Here is a 19710-nt window from a genome sequence, read left to right as displayed (position 1 = left end):
GCAGGGCCGAGTGTGTTTTCTGCAGCACATGTCAGTTCTGGGCTGTTTGCTCTGCTGTCTCTGGGGCTCTGCGGGTCGTCCGGTGTCTCGGAGGACGTCCAGCAGCACTTACACCTTACATTACTGAGCCACGCTCGCTCTCTGAGAGACTTCAGCAGAGCACATAAAGGTCATCGTCATCCGGCTCCACTGACCACACTTACAGGACAGTAATGCGTAAGTGAGTTCAGCACATGGCTTCAACTCAAAATCATGTGCAGATAAGTCCTTAACAGTGCAAATAAAAGATTAACTTCATTCCTTAAAATCATTAATTAAGGCATTCCTGTAGCTCAAACAGTAGAGCGGTTAGACACGAGTAAGATTGTCGAGGATTGCATGAACTCATAAAATGTAAATGCAATGTAAATAGCTTTGAGTAAAAGCATCTGTCAAATGCATAAATGTAAATTTTCGTAAATTTGATGCATTAATTAAAACATCCTTCTAACGTCTTAAAATATCACTTCTAAATTATTGTGCTGTTTAATAATCAATTTAAGAAGTGTAATTTGTTCAATAACACACTCACAAATATGAAAATATATATTGTCATGAGATCTTACCTGAAATAACCTCCATCCTTAATGAAAAATATATTTTTGTTACATACAACATTTATAAATATCTGGTATAAATGAAAGTTATTCTGGCAGGATGTTTTGAGAGGAAATGAACAGCAGTCTATCAGAGCTTTGAGAGTACGCCTTTGTTACTTTTTCATTTGTGACATAAAACAGAAAGTGACACAGGTTTTTGTTAAATGAACAATATTATTGTACAGTACAGTGTGGCCAAAGTGATATAATATACACAATCAATATCTTGAGGAGAAACACAAAAGCCTTCGTCATTTTGAACATTGAGGGACCAATTCTGACCCTGACATGCTGCAGAGAAGCAAATAAATAAAAGACAGCATTTACAGATATGCATCTTTTCCTTCCTAAACCGTGAACGGAGAGCCACAGATCAACATTCATGCCACTCACACATTAATGTGTTTTTGGGTAGATGATGAATGTGTCCAAGTGTCCCGTTGTCAAAAAAAGTAGAAAAAAAGCACCTAGATCTGTTCACCAAACAGGACATGGTAAGAGTGTAGTGTGCTTTGGTGGTTAGTATGGTATGAGAAGTTAACCTACTTATCTAGTGATACCAGAAGTTGTGTTACCGTCCACACGACAGAAACGGGTGAAATAAAGGGCACTACAAAACAGAGGAGTATTTACAGAATGTCCAGACGTGGATGAATGATGAGGTAGCTACGTGAATGTTGCATATATGTTCATTACTATGTGTTCATCTCAGTGTAGGACTAACAGATGTTCATGAAGCATTAAGGTACTATTGCGTTATGTTATGAATTGCGTATTCAAAACTCAGTGTCATGTGAATTTAGCATTTGTGTGCTGTAGCTTGAAGCATGATTTCAATCAGAATTGATCCCTAATGCGAATCCACACAGTTGCGCCGCTGCATATAAAATGAATCCCTGTATTATCTTCTCGCTCGCTATCTCGTCTGGTCGGCTCGAGATTGTTGCAGAGAGAGATTCGACCTTGGGTGCGTTTCCCAAACATGACAAAACTCGCTGCTTAACCACCAAAGTGCAATGCAACTAACTAGTCACAACTGTTTCCCAAAACCGTAGTAGCACGTTCACACTTCCGTCGCTGATAACAAAATAGACCCGTCGTTAATGATTTCACACTCCAGTAGTGGAGTAATAATAACTGCTAATTATTCAGTTCAAGATTGCAAACAAGATGTGGTCACTTTTACAGGCGAAATCTAATCATAATACGCGTTATCGAGAGTTTTGCAGTCACGCAGATTTAGTTCACATGAATATACCATGCAACAGCTTTGAAAGTGCTTCAGACATTTTTGATAATTTTATTACTTTTACCATACATTTAATGTCTGATTGTTATAGTTAATTTCCACGAACAACAGAAAGCCATTTGTTTTTTAAATCACATTATCATGTGTTATGTAATTGGTTGCTTTATTTCAACATTTAATCCAAACAATTGAATTGAAAATGTAAATGCAATGAAGGCTATAGAATGCACTGCATGTTATCTTGCTTAATGTGAAAACTGAGCACGATCTATTGAAGTCTATATCATTCCAACAAGACACTTATGACCGCAGGTCGAAAGTTGTATTTCCAGCCACACTAGCTTGTGATGGTCTTCGCGAACATCTGGCTTCGGGAAACACCGACTCGCTAAACGACTGTATGTTGGTGACCATAGCTGCTTTTGGGAAACGCAACCCCAGGACACAATCAAACCCTGTGACCCTTCAGTCACAGCATTGAATCCATTCCTAATGGATATCTCGGACTAATGGCCGTACAGTGGTCTGCTGTCAAGTGGATCGAGGGGTAATAAGCTGTTTATGGTGCCGGCGAGTTCGAAAGCCATTTTCGAAGCGATGCTATTGTGTCAACATGAGGTCAAACACCCCTCCTGTTCAATCTGCTGTCGACTTCCAAGACCTAAAAATAAAGCTGGTGATAAAGACCTGCACCTGCCGCCCACCTTCATTCAGATACATGGCTATAAAAGTCCTGGCAGGGTCTGAGCAGATGATGACGGGCACATCGTTTCCTCCGCCGGTGGCTTAACAAGCCCAAGATAGGTTGTTTGACATATGGGCATCTGATTGTTTTAACACGGAGCGTCCTGGACTTCTGCCACACGTCGTAAATCCTTTGAAACTACATCCAGGCCAAAACATCAGCGACAACAATAACAAGTCGTTTAAAAAAGCAGTACAGTGCAACTCAAGAGGTGGCGCTCCTCATCGGCTCGATTTATTGCTGAGTTACTAGAGTAAGATGACTGAGATCCCGGATGAACGCGTCACAAGCGTCGTCCTCCCAGGATTCAAGAAGAGGTATTTTCAAGGACGTCAGCAAGTTCACATTTAGGGAAGAACCGGCAGCAGCTTCCACATCCAGCCTCGGCCAAACCCTGCCATGAATATTTACAAGTCCTCAAGGTGTCCTGGCGTCGTCCGAGGGCCGGACTGAGGTTGTTGGCGACACGTACGGAGAGTTAGCAGAAAGAAAAAATGACTATTTGCTGAACTGAAATGACTTACAGTGTCTTCCATCATATATAAGCACAGATTAAGAACAAAAAGCATCACTGTACAAGTACATAGTATTTGTTATAGATTTTTAAATTATTTTTCCATTTATATTTATGCTTTAAACCCAGTTATTATTTTTTTCAGGTCTTTAAAAACGTCTCAGGCTGTGCTCCGCAGTCTCTGGCTCGATGATGTCACGCGACGAGCAGCCAATCAGACCTTGGCCTCCAGCATCTCCAGGAAGAGTTTGTGCATGGGCACCTTGCCCTGCATCTTGATGCTGTAGAAGTGCTGGATGGCCTTGGTGGCTGTCTGCCGGAGCAGCGGCAGCGTCATGAGCAGCTTCCCCGCCCGCCGAGGGTCTTCTGTGTGCTGACAGCTCTCGTAGTCCTGCAGCGCTTCGTGAAGGGCGTCCTGGAGCTTCTGCACCGACTCCACGTCCTCTATGTGCATGGAGTCTGTCAACAGAACAACACACATCACACATGCTCAGTACACAAACCTACATAGTATTTTGAGGTCACTTAGGATGTAAAATGCAATACGCATCACATATTTTCATGATTTCTGAAGATCATGTGACACTGAAGACTGGAGGAATGATGCTGAAAATACAGCGGAGCATCACAGAAATACATTACACTTTAACAGAGATTACCTTTTCACTGTTTGTTTGTTTGGTTTTTTTGTGTTTTTTTGGAAGATACTTCTTTCAAATTTTTTTTAAAATTATTTATTTTTAAATCCAAATTTTTGGAAAATGGTGTAAATGGTTATAAATATGATCTATACGACGGTTTAGAGGATCCATATGTCCTGTAATTAATCATGTCAATAATTAATAATGCGCATTACAAAAAATAAAATAAAAAAAATAATAATAAAAAATAAATTGTACAGTGTCTTAAGATATTAAGTCTTGTTAATTGAAAATGTATATCAAATTTAAGTGATTTCATGTATAAAAACAACAACAAAAAAAAACAAAGGGTCAGAAAAACAAACCCAATTCAAATAGAGATAAATTTTTTGACTCTACTGGTTTACACATTAACTCACTTAATTTTGATTAATTTTTTTCAGTTGTCATTTTTCAGTTAATAAGACTTAATATCCTTCTTATTTAGCTTCTCAACTTTTTTTTAATTTAAGGCAATTTAGATATTTATATTGGAAAACAAGACAAAAATACTGAGGAAGAATCACGTTTCACAGTGTGAAGCAGAGAGAGAAAATGTGTGTGTGTGTCTGTGTGTGTGTGTGAGGTGGAGGTTAAAAAAACACATCTGAAGAAACAATTTCCTTGCAATTCATCAGAAAGAGCCTGTCGATACGACTGATAAACTGCTAATTACAAAATCAATGGCTATGAATTTTCACAGCTGTCAGACAGCGGCAGTCCCGCGAGAGCCATCGGACTGAGCGTGTCCCTCTCTCTCCCGTCATCCCGCGCGCGCCAGAGCACACCATCAGCGTTTTCATCTCTCAGCCAGACAAAGAGCGACGCAGAATAAAACGAGGCGCATGCGGGCCGCATTGATCAGGAGAGGAGAGGACGGGGCCTGCCTTCTGAAGAGCCAGCTGTCGATGTCTTCTCCTCCGAACGCTCGCTGATACTCATTCCATTCGACTTTACACATGATATTGACAGCCCTGGTGTTCCTAATGAAATGCTAAATCGGGCCCCGTGGCTACACTTATGAAGAGAGAGAGAGAGAGAAACGGGGCTCTTCATGTCACCAGAAACGTGTGAGTGTGCTCGAGTATACTGTACTGATAAATAACGCATGTACTGTACACATCAGGTAGGCCAATCTCTGTGTGCGGCTCCTTTTCAAAAATTTAAGTGACGCAAATGTAACAGAGTAGAATTACCAATAAAAATACAACATTACAGTCGCTATTTTGGTTTTGGTTTGTGTACACTTTCAGTAAAAGGTGATATTAATAAAAATGGACTGGGATTGACTGGGATTCCTCTCTGTTACTGTAAATGTAAAGGCTGAATGTGATGAGGTGACATCGTGCTTGTCGTTATTTAATAAAAATTCTTACTTGATAATTATTTCATATGTTCATATTTATCCCATATTTTAGAGATTTGTGAGTTAGGTTAATTGATTTTCTGTGCAATTCTTGTCTAACAGTGAAATGTGTATGAGAGGAACAAGTGAAATATGATGCTAAAACATAATGCCCACTGTATTTTCAGCATCATTCCTCCAGTCTTCAGTGTCACATGATCTTCAGAAATCACAATAATATGATGATTTACTGCTCAACAAACATTTCTGATTATTATCAATGTTGAACACAGTTGTGCTGCACACTATGTCTGTAGAAAATTCACAGATGAATAGAAAGTTCAAAAGAACAGCATTTATTTGAAATAGAAATTGTTTGTAACATTATAAATGTCTTTACTGGCACTTTGGATGTGCAATTTAATGTTTCCTTGCTGAGTAAAAATATTAATTAAAATAACAACAAAAAAACGGACTCCAAACAACTAAATGTTAGTGTATGTAAAGCAATCAGATCACTCGGCTGAGACCTGAGTTGGCGAGTGCGATGGCCTTCAGCGTGACAAACTCCTCCTTCTCCACCTTGAGTTTCTTGTACTTGCGCACGAGCTGTAGGATGGACACGTAGAGGTCCAGCAGGCCCGTGAGCCGCGAGTGCTCCTCGTCCATCACATAGTCCTCGGCGTACACCAGCTCGTCCTCGTAGGGCAGCGAGCGGAAGACGATGCTCAGGATCAGGATCTCCATCCATGCGCTCTGCAGTAAACTCATCTGGTCTCCCAGAGACAGGCTGGAGAAACCTGAGCAAGAGACATCAAACCATTAAACAGCCTGGACTCAGTTTACTGAAGGAATGCAACATACTGTATATAGAGCATAATATACACACACATATGTATATAGAACGGCAAGGCCAGGGCTAGTGCATGACAAACCACACTACAAATACAAACCATACTTCATTTCCCCACCAGCAGTGCTGTGTTTAATACAGGAACACCCCAGCAAACACAGGATGAGGGCATTATCATTGTGTTTCCTCTGACAGCTGTCAATAATGTGTGCAGCACATCTCCTCGACACCTCCAGCTCGCAGCGCTCTGATGATTAAAATGATTGCTTTACAAGTGGACTAAAGAAGCGCTTCTGCTCCGCTCGCCATTAAAGAGCTGATAGATTACAGTATTGATCGCCTCACCCCGCCACACCTGACCCCAAACTTTCATATGAATGCAGAGATGAGCGGCCGATGTCTATCTGACACTCGGGAGTGTTTGTGGGCTGAGAGACAGACAGAGCCGGAGGAAAATAAGAAAGCGGCAAAAAGAGAAACTGAGTGTTTAATTTCCTTTATCAGTTGGGTGAACAGCGGCCGGGTGTGCTGGAGGATACATTAATTAACAGATTGCGATCAGGACCTGACAATGTGAAGAGGGATCAATAAGGGCCTCAGAATGGAGGTGTGGGATGAACGGGAGCCGCTGGAGATCAGGTCAGCGCAGACGTGCTCCACACATACAGTCACAAACACTTCTTACTACACTTAATGTGAAAGACGTCAGTGATCAGGGCTCAGGACTGGGCTAATGTGAGCTGATTCAGATGCAAAGTGCATTGATTGGTGCATGAATGCCACACGTCGATCACGGCCACCTTTTCCTGGAAGGCCACGAGTGTCTTTGACAAAACAAATGGACAGCCAGGAAACACTGTACACAACTCATGTTACGTCCACAGCGTAGGACATAGTCTTGAGTTACACAGGATATTAAATAAGAAGAAAAGATGGGACTTGAGTTTAGTCATGGAGAAATTATTGTTATAAACCAGAGTGAAGTCATACCTGAAAGGCAGTGTAAGAGAGTAATATATGTATATATATATATATATATATATATATATATATATATATATATATATATATATATATATATATATATATATATTTCTCTAAGTAAATTAATAAGATTATTGAAGCACGTTTTAAAAGAAAACACTACTTTATTATTATTATTACTTAAAAATTTAATGTTTAATTAATTGCTTTGATATTGTTATTTGTAAAATATGCTAGCAATTTCTGAGTGAATTTTTTTTAAAAAATGTTTTCATTTTAGATATTATAAAACAGATTGTTATGATCATAAATTCTGATGAGCTGCATTTAACAATGAAATGCTGATTTATGATGCATATTTTATAAGAAACCTGAAAAATTGCTATATTGCTTGAACAAGAAAATGCTTACGGTTAGGCTAATAATACTTGGAGGTAGAATTGTTTTTTCTGATAATTTATTTATGTTGTGTCTTATACAATATAGCTTCTTCTCAAAGCAGCTTCATATTAATAAACAGGATTTTAATAGTCTGTGTTATAAAGTTCATCAGTTAAACAGCAGCTCTACAGAAGACCACAGTGTCATTATTGAGCTCAGTTTAGTTCTGTGTTAGGATTCAATCAGGTTTATAACAGTGGTGATAACCACTTGCAAAGTTAATATCATTATTCAGTTCAAATTTTGTTCTCATTCAATAGTTTAGTACAGTTAAATCAATAATGCTACTGATTATTAATATTAATTGTATTTTAAACCCCAAATGTAAAACACTTTATTGAACATTGGTGTCTTTTAGTGTCATTTTGCTGTTATTGAGGTTTGCATTGTGGGTGTTTCAGTCAATGTTGAAAACACACTTCTCTTCAAATGAGATTTACTTTATAAAAACCTGCTTTGACTTCATGTTCATTTACCCGTGTTGAAATGTTTCTGAAATCTAGCTTTTTACTCTCGATGCAAAAGCAGCTGTCATTGTGATCTAACTTAAGCACTAGTAAAAAATGTAATCAGGTTTTAGCTTGATTTTATGCAGCCCAATGAAATCCACTGCTGGACACATCTTCTATAACAAAGACAAGCTCGGCCATCTCCCCGTGATATATTTCACGCTCGCTAAATCAAAGCCAGCAATTCTGAAAATAGACAAAAGCCGAAACCTTTGCAAAAAGGCCTTTTATGACTCCGGCAGCCTTTTATAAACAAAATAGCCATAAAAACTGACAAGTTTTAATCTACCGGCATTCACAAGCTTATGTTTGAAAATGTATTCCTGTCAGTTTATGGCTCTGGTCTCCTCCTCCTCCTCGTTCTGATGGTTTGTGGTTGGAGTTTGTGTGAGTTTCACTGTCAATCAACATCCTGTCCCCAATGAAACTCTACACCACACTGAAAATAACAGTAAATCATTCTTAAGACATTTGCATTATGCACATATCATGCCGTGCCAAAGGATGTTTGGTGGATAAGGAGTCCATCTGTGAATTTAAGGTGATTAGAGCACCTTATTCTCAGGGAATAGCATTTACAAGTCATATGATGAAGTCACGACCCACTGGCTAATAAACAAAGTCTCGTTTGTTTTAATTAGGGCAAGATATCAAAGGTGAATAGAATAAAAGTTTAACATATATACAGTATCACCATACTTCCCCAGCTAATGAATCAGTACATTAAGACAACTGTTATATATGACATCATTTCTGAAATGTTATGTTTACATTTGCAAATAATTTAATAAGAAATGACATAATTTGCATGGTTTTCCAGAACAGAAATCTGAAGACTGGATAAAGCCAGGTTTACAGAAACGTTCTTGTTTGAATTTGTTGACACATTAAAGGTTTTTCCAGCGGGGATTTTGGATTTCTCTTTTTATCACTGATAAAACTATGACTATAAATCTGAAAATACTGACAACAGACAAAAACATTTTCACCACGTTTTTGGGAATATAATGTTAAATATATATCAGTGTGAATGATATGTGAGCAAGGCCCTCAGTAAACCCATTGAGAATACAGATAGGAATAAAAAAATGTTGTTGTACTTTATGTAAGTGCTATATAAGTGCTCTTTAAAAATATGGGTAGCACTTTATTTTACAGTCCTGTTCCTCATGCACATACTAGGTATTTATTATAGTAATTACAATAACTATGTAATAACTAGGTACTAACCCTGAACCTACCCCTAAACCTAACCCTACCCCATTGTAGTTACCTTGTATTACCAGAACTTTCTTAGATAAGTACACTATAAGTACATGTAAGTATATGTACTGTGAAATAAAGTGCAACCAAAATATGTAATGTATATAAATTGGCTTAATACATAAATGATGTGTTAATGAAGATGTTTGTGTGAGGGTCAGAGTATAGAAATGACCCCTTACTCACTATAAAAGCTCACTATAAAAGTCTCCATTCTGATTAAAACAAATGTTTGTTTGCGTGATTCCTCTACATTCGGCATGACATCATCAGCTGCGACCCAATCAATACATGTCTGCTCATAAATTACGCTGCTCCATAAATAATTTAAGCATCTGTCTCACCTCATCTCACGCCAACCACGACAGAGAACACAATCAAATAAAAGCAAATAAAAGTGTTTATGTCATTCCTGATCATATCAGCCAGAGGAACACTGCTACAGTCTTATTAAGTAAAAAACGTCTAAAATTTGACATATCAGAACTTAATTTCACATTTCTGCCCATTCAGAATCAGAAAATACATACAATAACCTTGAAGTTTAAAATGAAGTCAGATTTCATAATTCATAGTTTCAATGTGAATGATTCATCAGTGACGTTATTCCACATATAAAATGTCTGTCTTCATAATCTTCCTTCAAAATGTAAAACTTACTCGGAATTCCTTTGTTGAGAAACCATGCCTTTTCTTATGTTCTAAGAGTATTTTGCCGAAGTTCCAAATGAGTTATGCAAACATTATTTCCATTTGCTTTCTGCACATTTAAAATGTCCTCTTTTTTAATGTATTTAATAGTGTTCTCATAATGTTCGCACAGGAGCATTATTTTTATAGTGTCCATGAAATGTTTTTTCTGAAACATGTTAGTTGGGCATTTTTTTTAAAATGTAATTAATTTTTATAGAAAGTTCAGAGAACATTCAAAAGTGAGGTTTCCATAATGTTTGCAGAACAATAAAATGGCATACCAATAGAAAAAAAAAAAAAAGATTTAAAAAAAATCTGCTGTCAACAAATGTTCTATTACTATCTATCTATCTATCTATCTATCTATCTATCTATCTATCTATCTATCTATCTATCTATCTGTGTGTGTATATATATATATATATATATATATATATATATATATATATATATATATATATATATATATATATATATATGGAGCTGGTTATGAGATGAAACCATCAAAATTATTGACAATGCAAGGTATCGTTCAGAAATAAGTCTTTATTAATGGTTAATTTGTCCCTGTAATCATAATATGCTTGAAAGGGAATACAACTAGTTGGGAGAGGCACGTTTTTCTAATGAGCCTGTGTTGTCCATTACGGAAGCACAATGGCTTCTGAATCCCGTTTCATGTTGAAGATCTATCTGTACTTTATTAACGATAAGTGTCCCATCAGAACCCAGTGCAGGGCTAGAGATCATTCGGTCAGTGAAGCATGAATGATATGACGTTTGGTTCTGTTAAATACAGTATTACCCTTGTCTTAATCTGCTTTCCCTGACCTCCTGACCGGCCCGCACCACTGCGTACTCGTCCCCAGAGACACCGCTGGGCCTGACATGAGCCGCTCAGCCTGATGACAGGCCAGAAACGAGGTTTAATCATTCATGTAATTACACATCATTTATTTCCACTGCTAAACAGATTCTGTGGTTAATGAGTAGCCGTGCAGTATTGACGGACCTGACCCTGCAAAACAGCTTCCTCAAGGGATTGACTTGCCATGTCTTCTGTGTGTCTTTAGCTTTGAATAATAACCTGTAACGGACAAATTAACGGAAAGGAATTTATGTGAGAGTGAAAGTCACATTTCTGAAGTGCATTTTCAGTAAACTACACAACACTTGGACAAGACAAATCAAAGATTGAAGTTCAGTTAAGGCCCCTATATACTCAGGGCAAAGTTGTTTTTTTCATTCCTTGCTTAGGGTTGGAAGGGAATTTGAAATACTGGCATCACAGACCAATGGTAGATCGAAATGTAGCTTTTACGGAAATGTAGAGTCTGATCAAGCTGTTTCACAAACTTCGGACTAGACTGATTTTGTTTGAAATGAGGTCACACTAGTTTATTCTTCGATTCGATTGTAATTACCATGGACCAATGGTAGTTGAAAAAGTGTTTCAGCCTGGGTGAACTTTTCTAGAAATGTTGCTTTGGCAAGCTGTTTTAAACTCTTGAAAAAACTGGACGTGAACTTCAGTTTGGCCTGATTTTGAGAGAAATTATGACACACCAGTATGGTTTTTTAATTGCGCTTGTAATCGCTTTAGACCAATGGATGGTTTAAAGGGGTTTACCAGCCGGAGCATGTTTCAAACTTTGAAACAAACTCAAAATGAACTTCTGATGTTCACGAAGAAGACGTCACACTAGTTCATTTCCTTGGACCAATGGTAGTTCAAATGTTTTTACTAGCCTAAGCAAGCTGTTACAAAAAGTAACTTTGGCAAGATGTTTAAACCCCTTTAACTGTCACCCCCATTTTTGAACACAGACATCTGAACATTTTTTATTTTTTTTAAAGAAGACAATCAGCAAATTATTGCAGAAGTGCAATCATTTCAAAATATTAAAGTATCTAAGTTATAGAGGTTTAAACTTACTGTAATGAAAATGTTATGTACTATTTTTATTATATAAAATAACAAAATTTTACTCTAAAATAAAAAAAAAATTACTAAAAAAATAACTAAATTATTATATGACTAAATTTTATTACGTCTAAATTAATTATGTTGCAAATTTGAAGTTGATAATAAAAAAAAAAAAAAAACTGAGGTTCATGTGAAATTCTATTTAGGGCCATTATACCACAAACAGCCACCAGGTGACAGCCAATCTACATTGCATTTTTAGATGCATTATTACGTCAATCACAAAATAATAGCCAAATATGGAATCATGAGACTCAAGATTATGCATTTTTTGAATGGGTAACAAACAGCGACAGTTAAAGGGTTAAACTCGCGAAACAAACTACTTTCCTGGGCAAGTAGTCAACTAAGTAGCTCTTGTCCTCTGTGGCAGATGCCCCTCACTCACCTCTCCCATCTCACACATGGGTGAGGACGGGGTCAGATCTGAGCTTCGATTGCCCCATCCATCATGATCACTGCTGCTGAAGCCCGTCATTGGTTAAATTGAATATACTAAGGTCTGTCGGTCGGTGTCTATATTTAATAAAGGCCGCTGATGAGGTGCTGATTTATCGGCCGGCAGTATTCACACTCCATTACAAGGAGATTACACAGCTCGAGTTGGATCAGCCCCGGCAACACAGTAAGGAGATTTCACCGTTTAATGACAACGAGAAAACAGCAAACCCAAGAGATGGGCGGATACACGTGGAACCACTCTATGAGCGAGGGGAATTATCTGCTGTCATGAGGAGGGATGTGATGCCTGTTAAATTTAGGCTTGATGCTTGTGATTCAACTGCGTAAGCTTTGTCAATCATCAATGCCAGTCTAATGAAGGAGCCCATTAATTTATTCTGGCTCAAAAAATATATATAAAGACAGGGTTTGGTTCTGGCACTTCTTCAGGTAAATTTCACGGGGGACAAAAAAGGTCAATCTTCTCTTGTCAATAGTGTAGTGATGTATGAAGCATGGCTCACATAGAAATTGCTTTCAGACCAAGCAAATCTCTGTCGAACGTGGGGAAATTGCAGACCAACTGAACCCACTGCGAAATCTGCATGGGGAACTTTTTCAACCTGAAGGCCTTCAAATGCTGCCTATGTAGGGAGCTCACTGGGTTTTGGAACAGAGCCATTATGTGTCAAATCAGTACGCTCCTCTTCAATCAGAATGACATCTTTTGAAAGCAAGACAGCTATCCTGCCATGTGACTTCCCACAGCGGACGCTTCAGGTTGGGAAACAATTCTACACATCCTCAACCGCAGAATTCCCTGCTGGAAAAATCCGGCCCTAGGAGTCAGGGGTCCGGAGGCAGGTGATCACCAGCTGTCTAATCTGACAGGGTTACGGTGTCTGACTGGTAACGGAATGTAAAGCCTTATTCCAAACCACATCTGACAGCTTCTGTTGTCCAGAACACGTCCAAATCATCAGACACTAGTTCTGCAGTTCCAGTGAAAGGTAAGCCGTCACATTACGCATGGCAGCTTTGTCCGTTCTCAAGCTTCCACAAGGCCTCATCAGAACTGCGATCGTGTGGTTTTTACTGTGAAGCGGCGTTAGTATGAGAGTAAGGGATCTCCAGGACTCAGACAGACTGAAATGCGACCCACCCAAGAACAAGAAGCTAGTGTATGTATGTCAAAGGTCTTTAGCACCTTAGCGGCAAAAAAGTCGTCTGTCAACATGTTCCACGCATCAGCTTTAATGAGACGCCACTCAAACTATTTACAGAGACCTCCTCTCTCTGCCGTGCCAAGCAGAGCCCAGACATTCAGCGGAGGGATTAATTAACAATTAATCAACGGCTGATTCGATATGGCCTGACCATACCAGGAGGCTGTTTATGGCCGTTTACTGACAGATGAGATGGGAGTCTAAGCGCGGTGTCCTAACGTGCACTATAAAAGGCTTCACTGTGACACATAAATATGATTGTACTTTGGACAGGTGCGAACAGGGACCCGCGAGTACAGAAAACCAGTGTGTAACGCGTGTACACTAATAATATTAGTGAAAACCTCATCTGAAAGACACTTGATGGATAAAAACAAACCCCATCCGACATGTCTGCCTCCTTCACTTAGAATTAGATCACCTTACCAGAAAAATGAGTCCTGCTTTAAATGCATGAATTGATATCATAATGGATATTTGTAAAATTGAGAAAATAACAGCAATTGTAAATCACAACATGGAACAATTTGTTTTACACTGGGAATATTTATCAAATATGCAGCATCTCATAGACCTGATATAATTTTCTTTATCAAAATTCCTATGTAAAGGAAGATTACTCCCTATATGTCCATAGTTTTTCTTTCTTTTCCTTTTTCTTTCTTAATATCTACACAACATATGAAATCTGTGCATTTCAAATCATGGGCACATATAGGTATGTACATGTAAATGTGAGTGTAGAAGTGTATTTGCTTACATATGAATGTATTGAGAAAACTAACAATTTAATGCTGTTTAGTACAGAAACTATAATGAAAGGCCCAATTAAAGTGCAGATGAATCATATTTCTCCATCACTGACTGTAAAGGCGAAGACTAATGTCTGCTGTAAATGTGCTTGTTTTGTTTAATACACTGAATATTGGGATAATAACACCTAGTCCTGTTATGTAAATGGAAAAATACTACTGAACAATACGGGATAATTTAACATCTGATATATTTATACTGAAAATATAATGACAGCAAATACATTTACTGAAAAGCTGAATCTAATATATATATATATATATATATATATATATATATATATATATATATATATATATATATATATATATATATATATATAATAGACAGAAAGCCAAACAAAACAAATATTTTGAATTTAAGGGGTGTGTGTGTGTGTGTGTGTGTGTTTGCAAGTTTATCCTCTATTGTGGGGATCACAATAACCAGAAATATTTGACATTGTATGTTTAGCCAGCGGGAAAAAAAAATGCTTAATGATTATTGTGTGACAAATGTAAAAATAATAGAAGTTTACTGTGAGGGGTAGTTTTAGTGGATAGAAAATATTTTTAGATCTGTATATAAAAAAAAAAAAAAATAGAAGTCTATGTCAATTCACCACAAAGATAGCCGTGTGTGTGTGTGTGTGTGTGTGTGTGCGTGTGTGTGTGTGTGTTGAGGAGCAGTTTGAGGAGACTGTGTTTTTGGGTCAGAAGTGATCCAGTCGCTGTAAGCTCCTTGCTGAAAGGCTCTCAGTGCTGACGCAGCACTGTGTGTGTGTGTGTGTGTGTGTGTGTGCGTGTGTGATTAAGGGGGTCAACATCCTCCTAATCCCCTTACTAGATAGCACTTCAACCAGCTAATGATCCCCATCTTCCCTAAAACACAGCACTGAGTCAGCATGTGTACACAACTCTTCCTTTAACTGCCACACAGCTAAATGCTTTCACACATATTGTATGCACAGGTCTCTAGGCAATTCTCCATGGCCTTTTTATTTGTTAATAAATAATAATCTGAGCTCTGCAGGTGGTAAATATAGATTTGCACAATGAATCGGGCGTGTGCTGGTGTCGAGAGCGCCTCCACTGACCTGGGATGTGTTTGGCCCAGCCGATGATGACCACCAGCTCGCGGTCGGCCAGGTCACACAGCGTGGTCAGCGCTTTGATGTCGCTCTCAGGCATGGTGGGGTCTGGCATGGCGTAGATCTTCTCTGGCTCCGCTACCAGCAGATGGGACACGATCTTCGTCACTGAGGATGAGGAGGAGGCACAAATAGAGTCATGATGATGTGAAATCACCCGGACCATCATTTACACTGGACATGTGATGAACAATATAACTTTAACTATGTGTTTCTGCCTCCCTGCAGATTGTGACCATTGTGTGATCATGTTCATACTCATTAATAAATCATTATAATACATTACAACATACAGTATCAGAACTTTCATGTGCCACAGTCATGATTTTTGATGTTCAAAATACTGAGTATTGAAATACTGATGAGAATTGATATCTTTTGTTATGCTACTGTTTGTGTATAATGATAAACAGTACAGTAATAAACCATGCTGAATGTTACTGAATGTTTGAATGTCTTTCAAATAGGATGTATTTACATATTCACAAGTGTGACATTCAATAGAGCAGTTACTGTAAAACTTTTGGTCATGTTTGCAAAAACATGCAAGTGTAAAAAAAAAAGAATAAATCATATTTGAAGGATAATATATATATATATATATATATATATATATATATATATATATACATACAAGTTTATTTAAGGTTTATTTATTTATTTCTTGATTAATAACTAAATTAAATATGTGAGCGTGTGTGTGTGTGTGTGTGTGTGTGTGTGTGTGTGTGTGTGTGTGTGCATGTGTGTGTTTGAGTGTAAGTGTGCATGTGTGTGTGTGTGTGTGTGTGTTTTTGAGTGAGTGTGTGTGTGTGTGTGTGTGTGTGTGTGTGTGGGTGTGGGTGTGTACGTATGTGTAAGTGTACGTGTGTGTGTGTGCATGTGTGTGTGTGTGTGTGCGCGTGTCTGTGTGTGCGTGTGTGTGCGCGTGCGCGTGTATGTGTGTGCGTGTGTGTGTATGTGTGTGTGTGTGTCCTCACAGGGTTTTTTGGCTGGCGGTGGCAGTGTGAGCCCCAGGTAGGCTGTGTTTTCTGCATCCATTCTCCTCTTGTATTTCTGTCGGCCTCCTCGTACGCGATCTAGCCGAACACCTGATCGAACACAAACGATATATCACACACAGAAATACACTTTAAAATCAATACACATTTAATCACATCTGTGAACAAAATGTTTTTTGAGTCTAAAGAGCATACACTTTTTTTTGACAAAATATTCACATGAGTGACATGAGAAATCAAACTACCAAAGCCGTTTAAAGAGGATTTAAAAGTTTACATCTGTGTCAAAGTTCTGTATCATGATACACACACAAATACAGCATCTGGTACGAGATATAATGAAACATGATAATATGACTGATAATAAGACTCTATTATTGATATACAGTTTTATTGTAAGATGATTGTTCTACATCTTGCTTTTAAGAGACATGGTCACAACTGTTATAAAAATAAATAAATAAATAGAAAGATTTGAAAGCGTTGTTACATTAAATAAAATAGTCAAATGAATTGTTACTGTGTTTACAATTTTCTATCAGGACTTACTTAACAATTATCATTATTATTATTATTATTATTATTATTTTTACTGAAAGTACTGTATGTGTTAATCAAAAACTGTAATTTAATATAAAATTAACTTTAACTGTAATTAAATAATAAATTTATTAAAAAGGTAAACTTATTTTAATTCAGCTAGTTGCCCAGGCAGCATTTCTCATCTTCATTTAGTTTTTGATGCACTAAAATAATTAAAACTAATATAAATGTATATAAATACAATTTAATAAAAATAGATAAATAAAATGACATAACAAAATTACTAAAATATTGACTAAAATTAAAATGAAAACATAAAATAAAATAAATAAATAAAAAGTTTAATAATATTAATAAAAAGTATAACAGTATCAGTATCAGTATAATGATACTAAAATAACACTCAATGGGATTTTTTCATGTGAAATAAGAGGGAATCTGTGTAAAATATGTGATATTTTAATATTAATTTGCAATTGGCCCAGTATTTTCTTTGTAGGTTTTTTTTTCTTATTTTTTCTTTTTTTCTTTTCTGAGACACACACAAACACACACACACAAACAAGCCTCTATAGTAACAGTATCAGAGCTTAAATAAATCATTTCTCCTTTAAGAGAAATTTAAACCAAGGAAAGAGCTGACAGATTCAGCAAAACAACAACATACAAGCCTGAGAGGCAGACAGACGCGAGCGAGGTATCAGCGGGACGAGTGCTGCGCTCTCAGCGTGTGACCGAGGTGTCAGGCCTCCATATGTGACACTACACGCCTGCCGCACATCTAAACAGATGAATATTTAACACAGGGTCAATGAACTCACAGACGGACCTTCTCATTATTAATCTTATCAGCAGCACCGCCGAGAACACTCATATACGCCATCAGCTGCAAAACTGGCCACTTTCCACCGCAAAACAACAGCTGTTGAGCAGTCGTACTTAAATCACACAAACATTTTTGAAGTTTTGCATGCTTCTAACACACACGCTATAAATGCCACACTAACATCTTTTTTATTATCCAATTATTTGATAAGAATGCTTTTACATGTGTACATTACTCACCACTCTTAAACCTGTAATACTTGAGCTGTTTGTTTATTCATTCACGTCAGTTTAAATATGAGAAAATGACTGCATCTGAATCTAATTCTGACAGATGAGGGTTATACTGTACACACAAACCTAAAATCAAGCTCTAAATCAGAAATCTGGACTGTTTTGTAGAACTGGACAAAAATAACAGCTGAAACTGTGATTGCAAAGACCAAAGGTTTGTGAATGAACATAATTATTTTGGTTAGTATGTTAAGCATGTTGTGTTTTTATTTTCTTGCAAAATTGCATTTTCACCTCCATCCATTACATTTATATCACAGTCAGACAGAAAATCTTGTTGGCAAAATAATCACATTTTACACATCACATTAATTAAAAGTGTTACTTGCTTTTTCTTTGTAATTATTTGTGAAATTCACTAGTAATTTCTGAGCATTTTTTTTTTTTGTACTGTATATAGATTGCCTAAAATATATAATACTATATACTATACTAAACTCTATTACTATACTAAACTATAGTGAAATAAATATATATACACATGTATACAGAACAGACCAAAAGTTTGGAGACACCTTCTCATTCAAAGAGTTTTCTTTATTTTCATGACTATGAAAATTGTAGATTCACACTGAAGGCATCAAAACTATGAATTAACACATGTGGAATTATATGGAATTATATACATAACAAAAAAGTGTGAAACAACTGAAAATATGTCATATTGTATGTTCTTCAAAGTAGCCACCTTTTGCTTTGATTACTGCTTTGCACACTCTTGGCTTTCTCTTGATGAGCTTCAAGAGGAAGTCAGCTGAAATGGTCTTCCAACAGTCTTGAAGGAGTTCCCCGAGAGATGCTTAGCACTTGTTGGCCCTTTTGCCTTCTGTCTGTGGTCCAGCTCACCCCTAAACCATCTGGATTGGGTTCAGGTCCGGTGACTGTGGAGGCCAGGTCATCTGCAGCACCCCATCACTCTCCTTCTTGCTCAAATAGCCCTTGATGCCTTCAGTGTGACTCTACAATTTACATAGTCATGAAAATAAAGCAAACTCTTTGAATGAGAAGGTGTGTCCAAACTTTTGGTCTGTACTGTATACAACTCTAGGATGTCATCACATGCTATAGTAAAAAAAAAAACAAAAAAAAAAAAAAAAAAAAAAAACACAAGCAACCAGTTAATGTTCTCTAGTGGCTAAATGATTAAATCCCTCTACAACTAATGTGTCAGAGGAGGTTTGTGTGCCACTACAGCAAATTACACTCACACAATTCTCCCTGCTCCCTCTTTATTGAACAATATAGAGTGTAAGATTAGAACAGGGACAGAGGAGAAGAGAAGAGAAAAACACTGAGTGGAGGAAAGCACACATAATCAGCCGACAAATGAGAGCAGCAGTGTAAGAGCTGGACACTGTTGCATCAGCGTAACTCAGATGCAATGACCGCAGCCTTACAAACCTTCATTCGACTGTATACACTTTGCATTTGAAACTTTTCCCAGAAATGTACAGCTGCTAATTGCATTTGATCTGAATTGCAATGTCTGTTTCATCAAATATGACACAGAAAGCGCAACAAAGAGCAGCGACAACAA

The 19710-nt window shown here is 37.4% G+C and overlaps 1 protein-coding gene across 4 annotated transcripts in view; it reads right to left on the bottom strand.

Moving 5' to 3' along the window:
• Positions 1–792: 792 nt before the first annotated feature.
• The window catches only part of esrrb (estrogen-related receptor beta), a 65189-nt gene continuing 46271 nt past the window's right edge, over positions 793–19710 (bottom strand). For 3 of the 4 annotated variants that reach the window (XM_026229344.1, XM_026229342.1, XM_026229343.1), the window contains 4 exons: positions 16491–16601; positions 15457–15618; positions 5702–5971; positions 793–3605 (listed from right to left, as the gene is read on the bottom strand). In XM_026229344.1, coding sequence (XP_026085129.1) covers positions 3361–3605; positions 5702–5971; positions 15457–15618; positions 16491–16601 — 788 coding nt within the window. In that variant the 3' untranslated portion in view covers positions 793–3360. Of the gene's footprint in view, positions 3606–5701; positions 5972–15456; positions 15619–16490; positions 16602–17721; positions 17836–19710 lie in introns of all 4 variants that reach the window. The other variant, XM_026229341.1, reaches the window with a different exon arrangement.

The sequence above is a fragment of the Carassius auratus genome, chromosome 42 (assembly GCF_003368295.1).
Source record: "Carassius auratus strain Wakin chromosome 42, ASM336829v1, whole genome shotgun sequence".
In the NCBI taxonomy this organism is placed as follows: domain Eukaryota; kingdom Metazoa; phylum Chordata; class Actinopteri; order Cypriniformes; family Cyprinidae; genus Carassius; species Carassius auratus.
This window is presented reverse-complemented; position numbering and strand designations above follow the sequence as displayed.